At 32.7% G+C, this 18,318-nt stretch overlaps 2 protein-coding genes across 3 annotated transcripts; one reads left to right on the top strand and one right to left on the bottom strand.

Moving 5' to 3' along the window:
* Positions 1–2,966, top strand: LOC25490001 (uncharacterized). 2 transcript variants are annotated; one of them, XM_013606369.3, is made up of 6 exons: positions 1–187; positions 273–314; positions 405–749; positions 1,431–1,488; positions 1,580–1,704; positions 2,664–2,966. In XM_013606369.3, the coding sequence occupies exons 1-5, from the start codon at positions 107–109 to the stop codon at positions 1,657–1,659; spliced, it is 606 nt and encodes a 201-aa protein (XP_013461823.1). In that variant the 5' UTR covers positions 1–106; the 3' UTR covers positions 1,660–1,704; positions 2,664–2,966. The 2 variants fall into 2 exon arrangements, with proteins under 2 accessions (XP_013461823.1, XP_024634134.1); XM_024778366.2 differs by lacking the exon at positions 2,664–2,966 and adding an exon at positions 2,481–2,656.
* Positions 2,967–4,686: 1,720 nt separating this feature from the next.
* LOC25490000 (squalene monooxygenase SE1) lies at positions 4,687–10,071 on the bottom strand. The gene is made up of 8 exons (XM_013606367.3): positions 9,717–10,071; positions 7,649–7,760; positions 7,321–7,495; positions 6,844–7,012; positions 6,026–6,244; positions 5,609–5,884; positions 5,189–5,467; positions 4,687–5,095 (listed from the first exon to the last, which is right to left on the bottom strand). Exons 1-8 carry the CDS (start codon positions 9,939–9,941, stop codon positions 4,991–4,993), a joined length of 1,560 nt encoding a protein of 519 aa, XP_013461821.1. The 5' UTR covers positions 9,942–10,071; the 3' UTR covers positions 4,687–4,990.
* Between the last annotated feature and the right edge of the window lie 8,247 nt (positions 10,072–18,318).

Genomic DNA, 18,318 nt, shown 5'->3' with positions numbered 1-18,318 from the left:
AAATAGTTTCACCAACATCCTTGAACACACAAAAGAAAAGAGAGATTGATAGAGGGTTTGTAGTGTAGGTTTGAATTGGGAGAGAACGGAGAATAAACGGGAAGAAATGAAGAAAGACGATGAAGATAACGACCCCAAACGAACTATTATCTTAGTCGTAGTTACCGCCGCCGTCTGTACTATCATGGTAAGCTTCTTCTTAGACATTTATTTAATTTCGTTTTTAGGTTTCTCAAAACTAATAATTTTACCATCCTAATTTCAATTTTCAGCACGGTTCAGTTGTCAAAACTTTTCGATGGTTCTCTTATGAGGTATTTGCTTCTATTTTCTTACTATTCCATTTGTGTTTGAAGTGCAACAAGATCAACTCTAAAACTGTTTTTTGAACTCTTTTCATGTAGTTATCCAAGTCTCGGCCTCATGCATTCAGAAGAAAGAGTGGTAGTTCTTACACAACAAAACACAATAAGCCAATGCAAGAGGAACTAATAAGGCGTGCGCAAAACGCTTTTAACAGAGAAAGGAATAAGTACAGTGGAGGCTTTGAAAGTTGGAAGGAACATGCTCCCAATCAGCATTTCCAAACAGAATATTCATATCCGAAGAATGATACTTCATACAAAGACAGGAGAACTAGTTATCGAGAAACACCGAGAGAAAGTGGAAACTATGCATTGTCACATCACTACTCAGTTTTGGGTCTTGACATGTATAGGAAAGCGCCGTATTCAGATGATGAGATTAAGGTAACTTTTTTTTTCTCACAATGCCTTGCACATTACTTTTATTGTTTTGTTATATTGGTACGCGCATCAAAATCATCTTGATACAAGTTTTTCATCTCATTTTACTCTCGGTTTCTTTGATATGACCAAAATTGAAGCTTGCTATGTTGTAGATTGTGTGCTTGAGCACTATTCTTGAACAACTAGTTTCGTAATTATTGTTTTTGAGTAGTAAAATCATATGAAATGATGTCTTGGTCCAGCCTATGAATTGTACATATTATAACCACCCACCTTGCTAAAGAGTGGAAGTGTTCCATCGGGTTGAGAAAGACCTGAACTTGTTGGAGCGTTTGTGCCCTAGTCACTTCACTAACCTAAAAGATAAGGAAAATAAGCCGAATAAGTCCCAAAAAGACCGATAAATATTCTCTAGTTATACCCAGACCAAGGGGCCATGCTAGGACCTTACTTGCTGGCTCTTAGTCAGGACCTAAACTAACCAAAAAGGCAGCAGAAGAAGGCTTCCCTAAAAGGGACTACATCCTCTAGCGACTTCCATCCTGATTTAATGTCCTGTTCTCCTTTCAGATTATTATTATGTATTTTGATATTATTGAAATTGTTGCTTATTGCTCTATTTGCTAGTGACCTTGTTACTTTGTTTGGTTTTGTTTGTTAATTATCATCTTACCTCTGCAGTTAGCATTTAGGACAAAGGTAAAAGAGTATCATCCTGATCAGAACCAGGATAATAAAGGTAGGTCTTGACTTATCATCAGTGCATAAGATCTTGTGATCTCAAACTTTGGCTTTATTATTCACATAATCATGTTATGGGGAAATGACAGACGTTGCTGAATCTAAGTTCAAAGAAGTGATGACTTCATTCGAGGCCATAAAACAAGAAAACAAGAACAAAAGTCAGTAATTGCCTAACTATGCCCATTAATCCCGGAGCCCTAAAGGATGTTAGGTATTGCAAATAATTTATAAAGTTCATTATTTATCATTTATAAAGTATCATCCAGCTAAATTATGAATTTTCTGCAAATAAATTTTCTGCAATCATTACAGATTATATTTGTGTTTCGGAAATTCATTATGTATTGTTAGATATGTATTTAATTAATTAGAATTCCAATCACATATGCAATGCCTCTGTATTGTACTCAGTTGGAGCTCGTCATACTAGGCAAACTATTTTCTCACACAATATGTCATTATTGATGCTGCATAAAATGTTGGATACAATTTGCTTGTACTGTTACTTTCATTGTCAATCACTTGATAAGTCACACCTCTCACACTTTGTTTAACCAAATCGTTTTCGAGGCATTTTCCCTTTGGATTCTTACTGACAAATCTATATGTCATTTGTTTCTGAAACCAAATATTAATTAGACAAGCTACCTTGTATGATCTTAAGTGTTTTAACTTATGCAGTTAAATTCGTTCAAAGCTTAGGTGTTGTTTGTGTTTATCAATTATAATATGCCACGTTTATTAGATACACAATTCATGTTCTATAGAACTGTCAAAATAACACACACAAAATTGCACCTAGATTTTGTCCATTAGATAGCTTAATGCATTTTAAGTTGAGCAAAAGCAGGAAAATAATATCCTTGATGGTAATAAAGGAAAAGTTATACCAGTTTCTTTTGGATTATATTTGTGTCTAATTTTAGTTTTATGCATATGATTATACCGATGATAGCAATTTAACTGTCTTTGTGCTTGTATGAACAGAATTTGACACTTAAGAGACATGAGTAACTTGTCCGACCTGTACAAAGAAAATATGGCAATAATATTGAATTGTAGTCAGCGCGACTTCATTGAGTGGCAATTTATATTTGTGTCTAATTTTAGTTTTATGCATATGATTATACCGATGATAGCAATTTAACTGCTTTGTGCTTGTATGAACAGAATTTGACACTTAAGAGACATGAGTAACTCGTCCGACCTGTACAAAGAAAATATGGCAATAATATTGAATTGTAGTCAGCACGACTTCATTGAGTGGCAATACCATTGTCCTGTATGAATGCCGCCGGCGAACATTCAAGGTTGAATATCGAAGCCATAAACAGAAATGGATGCTTAGTGCTGTTTAGAAGACTTTATTTTAAGTTTATAGTATGAGATAAGCATTTGTATAGCTTTAGTGTCTGGAAGAACTAGCTTATGATAAGCTCATAAGCAATTTTCAATTTATTTTTATAAATTTCCCAAAATAGTTCATCTAAAATTTATTCAGAGCTTAATTTTCTCTTTGATTGTAATTTGGTAAAACCATCATACATTTAAGCTGTTGTATGATTAACATTTTATAAAAAGAGTATTTAATGAAGTTGTTTATCAGGAGATTAGACCCAAATGTTTCCAAAGGTTGATGTCTCCCACAAGTATCCTTAACAATTGTAGATAGTGGTCCCCTTATATTCAATTCAAATTAAATACGCACCACTAGTATTAAAACATGAATATATTATAGAGTAAAATACACTCCCCTAAAAGATACTAATATTACACTCCTCTCCCCTCTTGCCTTGCTAAATAAAATGTAGAGTAAATTACACTCTCCTCCCCTTAAAGATGTTTGAATTACACTCCCCTCTCCTCTTATGTTAAAATATACATTCCCCCTCCCTTGAAAAGAAATTTATACTTCCCTCCCTTATAAAATGCTTGAATTACAACCCTTTCCCTTAATAATTAAATATGGACTACACTTTAATTTATTTTAATATAAATAAATATTTTTATAATATATATTAATTTTGAATCACCATTTAAAAAATATAAATTCGTTTCTTTACAACCTAAATGTCAATGACAGTTAAATTTAAATATTTTGTTATTAATTTTATAATTTAGAGTATAAAATTAACTTTTAAATAACCATACTTAACCGAATTTAGTAATTTTTCACATATTTTAATTTTATTTTGGAATGTTTCATATTTTTTAATAGGGTTTAAAACTATATGTTAATGAAATTGTGAATAAAAAATAGAGAAACATATGTATTCAAAATTTGATTATATTAAAATGAACCCGCAATGTTATTTTTCTTTGAAGTGTGTTAGATTATGTGTTTGCTAGATTATTAGAAACAAAAATAATTATTGAGGGACTAAAGCGTAGATTTTAACATAAGATGAGAGGGGAATGTAACTCAAACTTCTCTCAAGGGAGGGGAGTGAAATATTTTCTAATATGTTTTGAATAAGAGGGGAAGAAAGTGTATATTTTAAGATAAGAGGTGAGGGGAGTGTAATTCAAGCATCTTTGAGGGGAGAGGAGTGTAATCTACTCTAAAATGTAAAACAATTTGATCCAATTTTAGACTTTCCGTTAACTTTTCTTAACTTCCGTTAAAACAATTGCCAAACCACGTTTTTTAATTTCTTTTCGATCCTTTTCTTCCTGCTGCTGCTTGAAACATGGATTGAACTATTCAAATTCTAATATATATGAAACAATTGCCAAACCATGGTTTATACCTATTAGTGAAGAATTTAAGGTTTGGTAGTTGGAGTACTCAAGAGATCAATTCAAATTCAAATATTATTGATGAAGATGGAAATTAGTAATAGAGATTCAAGCAAAAAGTCCTGTGTAATTTAGGGTTCCAATCTGCCATTAATTCATTTAGGACGGAGAAACTAGTAATTGTGGTTATTTTGACAGGGAAAATTTGAGGCATAGCATATGAGAGAGTATAATATTCTTAGTTTGCTACTTTGGCATGTGAGAGTTGATGTAAGTGACGGAAATTGTTTAAGACTTAACGGAAAAAGTTAAAAAAAATGATGAAAATGTAATATTTTTTAAATATCAAGGGAGGGGGCCGTGTGTTTGAAACTATGGGGGGAGGGGAGTGTAATATCACCATCTCTCAAGGGAGGGAGGGGTAATTTTCTCTATATTATATCATACAATAATATTAGGTATTAATAAACTTCTACAAAACGCACCGTCCCCTTTGCGTCTTGCAAGAATTTGTTTTACTCCTTGAAGTTTCAATCAAATGATATGAAATAACAACCAGCTATAAAATGTAAAGATAAAATTCAGACAAATACAAAAACAGAAGAACCCAGCAATGTAATATTTACTCCATAAAGAATCAAACTTAAAAGCCATAATTTTTACGTTTCAATCGAATCCATTAGATTTCTAACTGAAAACAATGCTAGCTCATCTTGGAATCACCTTGACTTTTAAAGACGTATTCACTAAATACAGATTTATGCATCTGGAGGAGCTCTATAATAAGCTGGAACAGTTGCAGGGAAGAACATTTGACGGATTCCTTCTGCCTTAATAATGGGCAAGATGATTCCGGATGCACTCTGCCAAAAGACAATTGGTTTTTGCAATTAAAGTGGGTTTTCCAGCAATTTATTCAAATAAAATAACAACGTATCCAAAAACTCCCTACTTACAGCGATTAATCGTATTCCAATCCATAAGCGTTTAGGGGAAGGAAATGGTAGCAACAAACGACCAACACCATATATCGCAACAGCGAAGAAATGAAGAACCAAACTCAGGGGGCAAGGGTTTAATCCTGAAAGCAAAGAGACTGGTCCTTCTGAAAATAAACCCCCAAGACTCAGATAATCAAAGCAAGCTTGACGCATTTCTTTCCTTGCTGGATCAGGTGATGCACAGAAAACCTTGTAAAGTGCTCCTGCCAACGTATTTATGGTGGATGCCACTGGCTGTATATTCAAATATTAAGATACATCCGGCATTAAGCAGGGTAAAAAAATATATCTTCAGGAATGCTAATGCATTATCGTTTTAATTCAAAAGAAAACTAGTTAAGGCAAAGAAGTGGTTGCCTCAGTTTAAGGAATTACCTTACGCAAGGTATAGAAGGATTCAAGGTATTTACAAAGGCTAGATGCATCATTCAGGTCCCGTAAAGGCTTCAGAAGATTTCGCAGCACTACTATATCAGATAATGCCACAGTCATCCCACCCCCGGTTAGGGGATGGCGCATGTTGAATGCATCTCCCATCAGAAGGGCTCCCGGGGTGGGATAAGGATCGGCTGGCATGCTTCTGTTTGGCATTGTCCTTATGTGGCCTTTGTCCACTGCAGCTATGAAAGCGGCATGAAGCTCAGGGGGTACCTGTAATATTTTTTCCCTTATCATCAGCTAACTCTATTAGCTAAGGATGTGAAATATAACCCTGTTCTCACTGAGTGTAAAGTAATTAAACGCTGAGCCTAAAAAACAATTTGTACTTGTAGAACCGCGAGTAGATGGTACCTGTGGAGCTACCACTGTCTTCAAATACTTTGCCATTTCACCATTGGAAATAGATGGAACCTTCTGACCAGGAACATCAACCAGACAGCGAATTTCTGTACTACTTATGGGATAGAACAGAACCGGTGAAGGATCTCCTAGTATGACGTGACCATGGTCTGCACATGGAAGTTCACAATTTTCTAAAACTAAGCCAACAAAACAAGAGGGGACTTCTACCTGTAAACACAGAAAGAAAGAAAAAAAAATCAAACAATGATCCAGAATTCTACAGACTATTGGTTTTTAAAAATAAAAAAAATAAAAAAATAAAAAAGAAGGACAAGAATAGGAGTAGGGAGAAAATGATAGTAAACTGTGAAATCATTTAGTCTTATGGATGCCTATAACATCATACAACAACCAAATCTTATTCCATTAGATAACGTCAGCTACATATATCAAGCATCGTTATGCTATTCTATCATTGATCATATCTTTGTCCAAATCATTGACCTCAAGTCTTTCTTGATAATCGGTCCTATAATTTTTCTTGATCTACCTCTAGCATTTGAGCTACTCTCCATCTGATTTACTATGGGATTTACAGGTCTCCTCCACACATGCCCAAATCACCTTAGTTGATATTCAACTTTCTTTTCTACTATAAATGCTACCCAAACTCTCTCTCTCTCTCTCTCTCTCTAATGCTATAATTCCTAACCCTATTTCGTCTATTATTTCCGCACATCAAGTGCAACATTCTCATCTCAGTAACTTCATAGAAGAATGACAACTAGATCATACAAAAATATAATTTAAGTTGAAAATTTGATCACCTTAGGATTACAAAGAGAACGGCGCAAGTTTGAGAAACAACCATCACAAACAATGGTAAGAGGTGCACATGCTGAAAATTCCTGAGCATCTTTCGTTTTGTACTGTACACCTTTAATTGTACCATTCTCTTCGAGCAGGGAAGTGACTGTTCCTTGCTCCAACCGTACACTACATAACATAAAAAATAAGACAAATGCTAACAAGTAACAACTGAAGAAGATAAAGAAAGAAACAGAGAATCTAAAGTAAAAGAAAACATTTACATTATTGAAAACAAAAATATCATCTGATATACTTGTGTTTTAAAGTATTTAGAAATGTTTATTATAATCAATCACCTTAGCCTTTCAATGTCAAATGAAAAGCTTGCAGAAAATGATTTGTGCATGTAGAATCATTGGCATGTAGAACACGGTAGCAAGCAAAACTTTATATCAGACAAAAGCGGAATGTGAAGTAAAGGAAGAAACCAATACTTGGGAAGGGAGGCAGCTTTCTCTCTCATTCTCAGAATAAAACGCCCATTGTGAAAGCTTCTTCCAGCGATATCTGAGTGAAACTTTTCCAAGGGATAAGAGAGTCTCGTATGTTTCCCATCCTTGAAAAGAGCATACCCAAACACTTTCTGAGCATCAATTTTCTCCACACAATCTGCAATAATAACAAGCCGTGATCATTCTCCCTTTTTGTTCTAAGTGAAGTTAAAAAGGTAAGAATCATGTGTGTTCCAGCACTCAAAGATCAGCCAGAATCAAGCAGTGGAAGAAATGATGTGCCATATACACACAGCTAAGTTTGCACTACCATCAAGTCCCAGTTCAATCAATTTGAGATAACCTCCAGGTTGTAGCAACTCTCCAACAATTCGGTCTGGTTCATTCAGATCTCTTTCAATAATAAGTACTCGTCGTCCATCCTACATTAGATAATAGTTATGCTATCAAAAGTTGATAGTGAATTTGTAATAGAAAACAGTACTTAATTAAAAACATCCAGCATGTCAGGAATCAACTTGATCAACACAACACAACACAACAGAACACAAACAAAAACTGGGAGACAAAAAGACAGGAAAAAGAAGAGGACCAGCTGAGCTGGATAGTAGAACCTTGAGACTAAAGGTAAAGTTAAAAGTCAGTTTTCAAGTTTTCCCCTAAAAGGAATATCGAAAATTAAATCTTAACTTCATTGATGAACTCCAATTAAGGGATATGTATACAAGGAGCAAACACAGATGGTAAATACCCTCATAAGGGAACTAACAAACTAAAAGAAACCTCAAACTAACTAACTGATTATCTATAACTAATAAACATTACAATAATTCAATATCCCCCCCTCCAACACAACCAAAGGAGAAAAAAGAACAACATTGGTGGTTGACTATCAAAGTTAACACCATTTTCATCTACTTGAAGAAAAACAATATTTCAAATACAAGAGTACTTGACTGTTGAGCTCTTAATTACACGACTTCATTTTGTACTTAGAAATGGCAAAGTGGGGTGTGCACAGGGTAATTCCTCACTCCTAAGGCTTTGTTTGGGAGTTTGGAGGGGAAGGGAGGGGAGGGTTGTAGAAAAAAGGAAGGAGCAAGTGGAAGAAATAGAAGACATTGAGAGGAGAGAGCTTTGGAGGTTAATCTTTTACTCATAATAAAAAAATCCCCTCATCTGGGGGAACTCAAAAATTGTATTGGGGGAGGGTTTTGGGGGGTTATGGAGGGTTTATATGAATTTTTCAAATTCAATCTATGTTGTTATAATATTCTTAAAATTAAAAGTATATTAATCATAAGTATTAGTTTATCATTTTCTAAAAAACTGTTTTTTCAAAAAATTTGAATTTTTTGTCCATTTTTCTATATATTTCCAACCCCCCAAAGCCCTCCCCTCCCTTCCCCTCCAAACTCCCAAACAAAGCCTAAGGGTAAAAATCTGCTGCCCCATGACTGTCAGAATATCTATTGATATTTGAATTGTAAATAGGTTATGAAAACAAAAACAAAAAAACAACAAACAAACCTTATCCGACTAAGTGTGGTCGGCTGCATCATGGACCAAACAACGTCATAACGTTCTATCATATATATAACATATCTCTATATCCAACTTATTAATATATAGATTTTTCTTAATAGTTTTTCTAAGTCTTCCTCTGTCTCTTTTGATTTCACTACCCTCCATTTGATCTAATTCTCCTTACACATAATCTATAGATCTTCTCTCTACATGCACAAACCACCTAAGTTGAGTTACCACCATCTTTTCTATGATAATTGTTACCCCAACTCTCTCTGTCTCTTTGATGTTGTCATTTATATTCATATTATGTCTAGTTTTACCGCACATCTAACGCAACATCCTCATCTCTATTATGCTTATTTTATTTTTCATATGAGAAAAAGTAAAAAAAAAAAAAAAAAAAAAAAAAAAAAAACAGACAATTAATTTAAAGCAATACAAAGTGATATTATCTGAAACCAAAAATAATACTTAAAATGGCATAACATTTAGTTGAAATATGTAGAAAGTACCAAAATAGAAATTTGAAAGTTAGTGAGAAATTGAAAGTTGTCGCTGTCTAAGCACACCGGATGCATAGTATAACTAACATGGATATGTCAATATCTGTCCCCATTCCATTCATAATTCATAATTGGTAAAGAAAAAGTTTCCTGTACATACAACAAACCTAAACCCTGAGTCCCTGACCCACAACAGCAGATTTAACCATAGATACGGGCATTCACAGTAGTAACACATGGTTATCGATTATTCAATAAAACCAAATATATTCCTAATAATATTCAACAAAATAACGTAATATCAATGACTGAAATTACGAAGAAATAGGAATGGGAATGAAAAACCTTGCCGAGAGTGTAAGCGAGAGCGGAGCCGGCGACACCAGCACCGACAATGATGATATCAACATCGCCGTTGGGATTAAAAGATCTGCATTCTCCGGTAGCGGTTGTAATGTTCTCGGTGGTTGTTGAATCTGAATGGTTTTTACGAGAGAAAAGGAAATTGTAGAGTGCAGCAAGGGTGATGAGGGTGCATGTGATCCACCCGAAACCGTAGGGGTCTATCATTTTGAGAGAAAACTCAAAACTCTTTTGAGTCGGAGAGAAGATGACGGTGCTGTGTTGTGTTGTGTTGTGTTTTCCCTCTCTCTCTGCTTCGCTGGATGTAATGTTGTGAATTTGAAAGCTGTATGTTGTTATTTGCTTGCGTGGCTGGATAAAACATAAGGAATTTGATGAGGAGGACTACTTATTTTAATTTCATTTATTATACTATTTTTAGAAAGAAAAATAAAATAAAAAATATTATAATTTTTTTTAAGGAGACAATATTATATATTTTTTTAACAACAAAATAGTATACTTGTATCTAAATATCTATATTTAGCTCAGTTGATATAGATAATGCATGAAATATGCAAGGTTCGGAATTTAAATCCGGCATCTAAATATCTATACTTATGTCCCTGTGAATTTAGCTCAATTGATATAGACAATGCATGAAAATATACAAGGTTCGGAGTTCAAACCCCAGCTACCATAAAAAAAAATATATACTTACTATATATAAAGAAAATAACATCTTTTGAGTTTTTTTTTTTAAAATTACATCAATTTTAAATACAAATCACACTTATAACAAATAGATAGAGTAAATTCAAATATTAAAATAAAAGTGTAACAAACACGATATAAATATATACATGTTCACTTGTCAAAAAAAAAAGAGTATATACATGTTGAGTTTTTTCCTCTTTATCCTTTAAAAAGTATAACAAACTAGATTAGTATAACTATACTTACTTTTTCATTATTTCAATTATATTTTTAAACAGTTTTTTCTATAATAAATATTGTTGTTGATGTCATTAAAAAAATTAAAATTTAGATTATATTTTCTTGTTATATTGTTGGTGTCATTGAAATGGATAATTATAATTTATTTGATTTGTTATAATTTGAAAGCAACAAACATTTATGTTTTTAGTTTTAACTGTAACACCCTATTTCTAATAAAGCAATTAAACATGCGAATAATACATTTATTCAAGAAATAGATGCTACGTCATCATACAAAATTTCAAAACCAACATGCATGCATATAAACCTCAACAATCGCAGTGGAATATAAACCAGAGTACTCCAAATATACATGTCATGAATCAATTATTACATCAACATAGATGAATCTCAAAATCCCAACATACGAATAAATCTCCAATCATAAACAATCCAAAATAAAAGATAATCTAGACCGACATAAAGACGCCTAGATCATAGCCATCCTAGACTCTATAGACACCGATACCGGAGATAGCTCCTGATATCCACCAAGCACAAGAACTCACCGAGCAACTAATCCTGCACAACGTCTACCCATCCATACAGACAGGTAGGCGGTCAAAACCACTGGGGGTTAGTATTACATCATCATAATCCAAATAACTGTTATCATGAATATATCAATTAACATCATGTACTTGATCAATAATAGTTTTCACATATATATACTTATATCACAATCCCAATATCTCACATCAATTAATCACAAATCACATGTGTCATGAACAATCATCAATTCACAGTTATTCATACACAATCACCAATCACATTTCACCAATAAGACTCATGTCATGATGTGCACCTAGTTCGACACATATATGCATGTGATACAATATCACCTCAAGGTCGTCACCTTCGATGCAACAAAAACATCGTATGTAAGATTTCACATCCGTCTTACATAATCTCCAAAGTAAAAGAGTTCAACCCTTTTACAACTACAACTCAACATGACTATGATGCATGGACATGTAACAAGACTCGATAATGCGACAACAATCCACAATATATAGGACAACTCCCAATTATATTGATCATCTCCACCACATTTTCATTATCAAGAAAGCATGTCCATACACAATCAAATCATAGGATTCATCATCACACATCAACATGATTATCAATAATCAACAGTGTCATTCAACATCAACTATCACATATAGTTTCACCATTTCAAGCATTCTCTTACATTCTAAGTAAGATAGCATACACGTCTCATGATAAACATCATATCCAATACAATCATTCATTCATACAACTTCACTTAGTAATATAAGGCTAGTCATGAAAGATCACAAAATAATTGGCTTAAAATAATCATTTCCGACAAAAGTCTATATCAAGTGACAACCGGTTAACATTGCTAGTTTCCAAAGCAAAATAACTTGTTCAAGTTTGAAGGCTCACAAAATAATCTTAATCAATCATGTAGTCATGAGCTTAAGCCACTTACAAACTATTAGACATTAGTTCAAAGTATAGCTTAAGTTCGTATGAGAAAACCCAAGTTCACGCTTTTCACATTCTCACCCGAAGTTCAAGTTTGACATGATTAAGACGTTTAACTAACATTACAGGCTTTGCCTAAGTCTATAGGAACTGTAGACTCAACTTGTAATCCTAGTTAGTTCACAAAATTTCATTTCGACAAAATCATCAAAATTACCAAGTTACGGCAAGTTCATATCATTTATTCCATATTGCAAAATCAATTCATTTTCAAAACAAAACAAAGTTAGGATCAAGCTATGATACTCTTAGAAGCTTAATTATAAATTGATTGAATAAGGTTAGGTGTTTGGAATCCATTGACATGCTTAAAGTACAGAAAAACACGAAAAAACGAGGTTTCAGGATTATGCAGAACTGACACGGTTGCATCATCAGGACGCATGGTCGTGTCATCCCTTACAGCAGAATCTGACATGGTCGTGTCATCTAGACACACGGTCGTGTCACCTCACCAGTACAGCAAAATGCATTTTTACGTTTTTGCGCATAAAATCTTGTTTTCGAATCCGATTTCAGTTTTGTTTTCGCCAATGCATTCCTAACACTTAGACCATACAAACCACACTTGAAAACTTGACATTTAAACATTAAAATAACTTAATCAAACTCATCCAAAAATGACTTATTTTGCAAAAGCGCTTAAAAACCGCTTTTACTCAAAAACCCGTTTTCTTCCCAAAACGATTTCTCTCCAAAACCAAGTCATTAAAACAGAAAATCATATCTTCCTTAATTCATTCAACATCATCAAAATCAAACTTCTTCATTATCAACCCATTTTACAGAATCACCAACAACAACTCATTTCTCACCAACAAATCATGAATTATGAACACCCAAGCCATGAATCATTAACAACAACATCACTTAACAACAACAACATCAACTGAACATGTTTCTTACTACAATTCAACAACAACATAGCATAATTCAACATATATCACTTTCTCATACTTTGAACATGAAATTTCACCAACAACAATTCAATTATCAACAACTTCATGCATTCAAACATATCATCATAATTAGAGCACGAATTATAACAACTTCCTTTGAACAATAAATCATTTACTCAATTAAGCACTTATTCATACAACAATTGAAAATTTACACTAAAAATGATTATGATGAATTCTAACCCCCTTACCTTAGTTAGGTCAATTCCCTAGCCCAAACTTCACTTTAGCTCCTAGGTTCTCTCCTCTTCTTGAATATTCAGGTTCCTCTTCTCTCTAACCCTTGTTCCTCTTTGCTCCCACTTTCTATCTCTATCTCTCTCAAAATATCTATGTAAATGAAAGTGTGTAGGAAATTTCCTCTAAGACAAGGCTTATATAGTATGTCCCTCAAATGGGCCTAACCCTAAAGCTTAGTGGATTTAACCCACTTCAACTCAATTCTAAAATGTTTCTACACACTCAACGGTAAATTACTAATAATGGTCACTTAACGGTAAAATATACTACCAACAGTCACTTAACGGTAAAATACTAATTACTAACCTAATAACTTAGCAAAATAATGATTCCCACTAAACACTAAATAATTTTCACCAAATTACTAATTTACTCGTACACCCAAAATGGCCAAACTACCCTCGAGTCTAAAATGACTAAATTACCCTTCTAACACGAAAACCCATGAAAATGCACCCAATGATGAATAGCCACACACAAGCACATATAACACGTAATAAAACAATTAAAAATAAATCTAGCGAAAATCGGGCTGTTACACCCAAAATAAAAATTTTATAAAAAAACACCGTTTATAATTTTCAAACATTGATACAATAAAAAAACAGAAAGACGTGCACATCAGTGCCTGTCTTTTCGCTAGTTTTATATAAAGAATTTATGTATAGTTTTATAACTACTACTGTCGGATTCAAAAACACAAGATAAAAAAGTGCATAAAAGGATGAGTAATAGAGATGCATTTGGACGCGACAATATGCCTATTAAAGTGTGAAAAAGTTTTGGAACCGGAGGCAAATGAGTGGGCTCACCAAACTTTTTAACAAAATTATTTATGAGGTTAAAACAAAGAGGAATTATATTTATACAATCATTTTGTAACAACTTTGGGGACAATCTTATTCTTCTCTCTTTTTATTGGTCAACAGGTTAATTATGAATTATAAGGACAAAGGGGATATGAAAATGAGAGTATGAGAGAGTTGTTCAAAAGTTGAACAAAATGATTGTTAAAATATCATTTTTCTAAAACAAATGTCACATGAGTGGAGAAAAAACGCTTTAATTATGAATTATAAGAACAAACCGGATATGAAAAATTATGCTAATTATAAGAGAAATTAAATTCATGAGTAATGCCATGAAATTATGAGATAGAGTTAGTGAATGCATACTAAAAAAAGAGACATTAGTAATCGATAATCAATTTAGTTTATGCATATTCGATCATGAAAGCAGTCTACTTACTACATGTGATAATCTTTTGTGATCGGTTTAGGGATCAACTCACTTTTAGTCGATTTCAAACTCGTTAATTATGATTCGGTTGTTGTAAATATACATTTGTTTAATCCTCGTATTTAAATAGCAGTGATTATGTAATGATGAATCCTATAAGTAAGAGTTTATTATATAACCTCCGTTCCAAAATATAAGCAAAAATGAGTCAACATAAGCCGATGTATCTGATACAAATTTTGAACCAAATACATTAACTTTTTTTGACCAATTTTTACTTACATTTTGGAATGGAAGGAGTACACTTATTTAACTTAGAATGCAAACTTCAATTCATATATTTCGAAGTCTAACCTTTTCTATCTACTGGATCTAAAATCAACCTGTTTTGTACATTTACAAGTCTAATCTTTTCTACAAGACAAGATCTGAAATCCACATGTTTAATCGTCATTAATCTAATAATAATAATAATTATAGTTACTACTAGATGTAATAATAACTTTAGTCAACAAAAAAAAGTTACTACTCGTAAGGGTACAATGGTTATTTTGATTCTTTATTTTTTGATAATATTCGTTTTATTTATCAAGCAAAGTAAGATAGCATGGTAGAACATTATCAAAGGATATAGCATTACATATGGATGTCCTAGATATATGCTATATTCTTTCCGGCCGGTAGCACACAACACTTGCATCAAATTTGGTGGCATAAAAAATGGTCCATGCAAACAATAGTCATATTTGGTGGTATATTTACCACTTTAGCTGGAATGTCATATTCTCGTGTCCTCTTTAATTACTTGAAACTTTGAGCGGGTGCTCAACTTTGCGTCTGGCTCACAAAGATAGAAAATTGCATTTGCACCAAAAAAAAGATAGAAAATGGATTGGACTAAAATACGTCGCTCGTTACCGGAATAGATCTAGATGAAGATGATGAACTTTGTATTCGTATAAAAAATGGTTCAACTTGAAATCTGGTTAGAATTTGATATAAGAACATTTTTCAGTTTGAGCTTGGTTCATTTAAAGTATCCCAGACAAAAACTAAGAAATTTTAATCACTAGAATTGAAAAAATTCTTTCCTTAAAACTCTTATATGTATATAATTTTTGTAAAGCTCATTTAGTTAATTAACGATCTTAACTTTCAATTTATTTAGTTCATGAACCAAATTCAATGTGTTGATTGTCGAGTCGAGTTTAAAAATATATTTGAGTTGACTCGGTTCATTGTCGTACCAGTCCAACCGGCCGAATCCAACTTCCCTCAATGCTTTTTACTGGTTTTGAGCAATGCAAGGAATATAATTTCCCATAGATTCATAAATAAAATGTCTTTGTAGATGAGTGGGCATATGGATGATGGCTTGAAAGTATTAAAAGTATTCATTCATAGCTCACACCAAACTTCAACATGCGAATCATCTCCTTCCTACTCTTCAATTAAACTCGATCAATATTGTTTGAGCTGTCTTAATGCGTTGCCATGAAAAAATTGGGGTGTGGGCGTGGCTAATGCATGTCTCTCATAAATTTCCCCTATAAAATTATTTAAATTTGAGGATGTGGGGTACCATGGAGGTTGGGTTTGATAGGTCACTTTGTGTTGCTTCTCTAACATTGATAAGTTGGAAATCTAAATAGAGCTTTGAAAGTCGAGTATGTCGTTTGTATATGTGATTGACTTACTGCTGTAACACTTACTCTTTATTGAATAAAATCGATGTGAGTCTCACATTTTAGAAACAAATTCAATATAAAGTTATATGATGCGTATGAATTTAAATAAAAGATTTATTGTCAGAAAGTGTTAAAAATAAATGTTACTAGTAGCACTTCTCTTCACCATATTAGTTATATATATATATATATACAAAAGAGGACAAAGCCAAAAAAAAAAAGGTAAAAGAGGTGCAACACAAGAGGTCACTCATCCTAATTATACTTACAAGACCTTAAGTTTTATTATGGACTCAATCAATCAACATTCGACCGTTCAATAATGATATGTACATATAATAAAAAAAAAAAAAACTTAGGTTTTTTTTTGTACAAGTATCGATTCCCATTTTCTTCATTTGGTGTCAAAAAGTTTTTTTTTCTTCATTTAATTCCCCAATACGATATTGGCCACCTTACATCCCACTCTATCTCTAAATTCAAGATCTTGTTTGTTTTGTTTATGGATATATGCTGTTTAGTATCGATATTGTAATTTCTCATGCAGATTTCTTTGCACTATCTTTAAATGTCAACATCTTATTATATGCATTTTTTTCATGAGCAAGTATATACTTCCAAAACACAATTAACTATACCAGTTATTTTTACATATATGTATCCTATCTAATTTTATCTATTCTTATCTGTGTTCATACCTCATAATATCACTTATTAGCTATTTTTGAAGGGATCACTTATTACTACTAGCTATTATGTCTCTCTTTTATTTATCCTTCTTTATCTCTCTTATCCACTAGCTCTAATCTGTCCTACTCCTTATATTTTAAAAAATGTATAAGAATATCCATGCATGATAATGGATTATTGCTATTTAAAGTCCAGAACCATGGTTAAGTTAAAATTTATCTCATCAAACTTTATGAGCAGTGCCACGCAGTAGGTTTAGCTATTAAATTATTTCAAAAATAGCAAATGAGAAAAGTGCTCGTCACGCCGTTGGGAATTCACTCACTAAACTTTTTCGTAATACTAACAATAATAAAATATAAATAAATAAGCTGATTAGGAGCTTGGAATTAGCGTTGCTGTGGGAAACTTTAGACCTGGTCAGCTCCTAAATGGGGACGGCTTTGGATTATTCATCATCCCTTTCACATTCTCCACCACCAAGGATCAAATAAAAATTGTGGTTTTCAAACATCATTGTTACAACAAAAAGAAAATAGTTTGAACTTAGGATAATTGATATTAAATCAATATATAATTTTAGTAAAATTAAGAAACGATAGACACATTTTGGCTTTTTAACGCATTGGTTTGCGCTTGGCTGTTATAGAGCGTGACACTTCCTCTGAACTCTTCTCAACCCCTGACATTAATTAATTTAACCCAAATTATTCGTAGTTTTTACCCTAGTAGTAATAAAATTTATTATGCCTCAGCAAAAAAATTAAAATGATTGATTATTAGTGATAAAAGCCTTTGGAAATTCTATTTTTTGTCTCACTGGCGAAGAAAAAGACCCACCACCAGAATGTAGAAAGGAAGGAATAATTCAATTCAAGTTTACAGTAAAAAAAAAATCAGAATACAAAATATGTCTGTAAAAAAATTTTAAAACCCTTTAACTAACATTGCAAAAGAAAAATGAAATGAAATAAACAAAAAATTGGAAGGTTCCAGTTGTAGGGTTGTTGTGAATGTTTATTGAAATTAAAAGGAGTTGGTGGTCCTGACCAAAAAAAAATAAAAAATAAAAGGAGTTGGTGGTAAACAAGGAAAATCTCGGAAAATCGTGTGTTACATGATTTTGTTACCTTTTTATCAATTGTTGCATTTATTATTATTATCATTACTATCACTAATTTATGACGATGATTAATCTCTTCATTAATCCCTTCCCATTATTGAATGTATGTAATCAGAGTATAGTTACGCCAAAATACAACACCCCACTTTTTCTGT

This window comes from Medicago truncatula, chromosome 3 (genome assembly GCF_003473485.1).
Source record: "Medicago truncatula cultivar Jemalong A17 chromosome 3, MtrunA17r5.0-ANR, whole genome shotgun sequence".
Classification (NCBI taxonomy): Eukaryota; Viridiplantae; Streptophyta; class Magnoliopsida; order Fabales; family Fabaceae; genus Medicago; species Medicago truncatula.
This window is presented reverse-complemented; position numbering and strand designations above follow the sequence as displayed.

Coding starts and splice junctions, on each gene's coding strand:
- LOC25490001 (XM_013606369.3), top strand. CDS start 107: ATGAAGAAAGACGATGAAGATAACGACCCCAAACGAACTATTATCTTA. Junction 188..272: donor CCGCCGTCTGTACTATCATG/GTAAGCTTCTTC, acceptor TTCAATTTTCAG/CACGGTTCAGTTGTCAAAAC. Junction 750..1,430: donor ATTCAGATGATGAGATTAAG/GTAACTTTTTTT, acceptor TTACCTCTGCAG/TTAGCATTTAGGACAAAGGT.
- LOC25490000 (XM_013606367.3), bottom strand. CDS start 9,941: ATGATAGACCCCTACGGTTTCGGGTGGATCACATGCACCCTCATCACC. Junction 7,761..9,716: donor TCGCTTACACTCTCGGCAAG/GTTTTTCATTCC, acceptor TATCTAATGTAG/GATGGACGACGAGTACTTAT. Junction 7,496..7,648: donor GATTGAACTGGGACTTGATG/GTAGTGCAAACT, acceptor TTATTATTGCAG/ATTGTGTGGAGAAAATTGAT.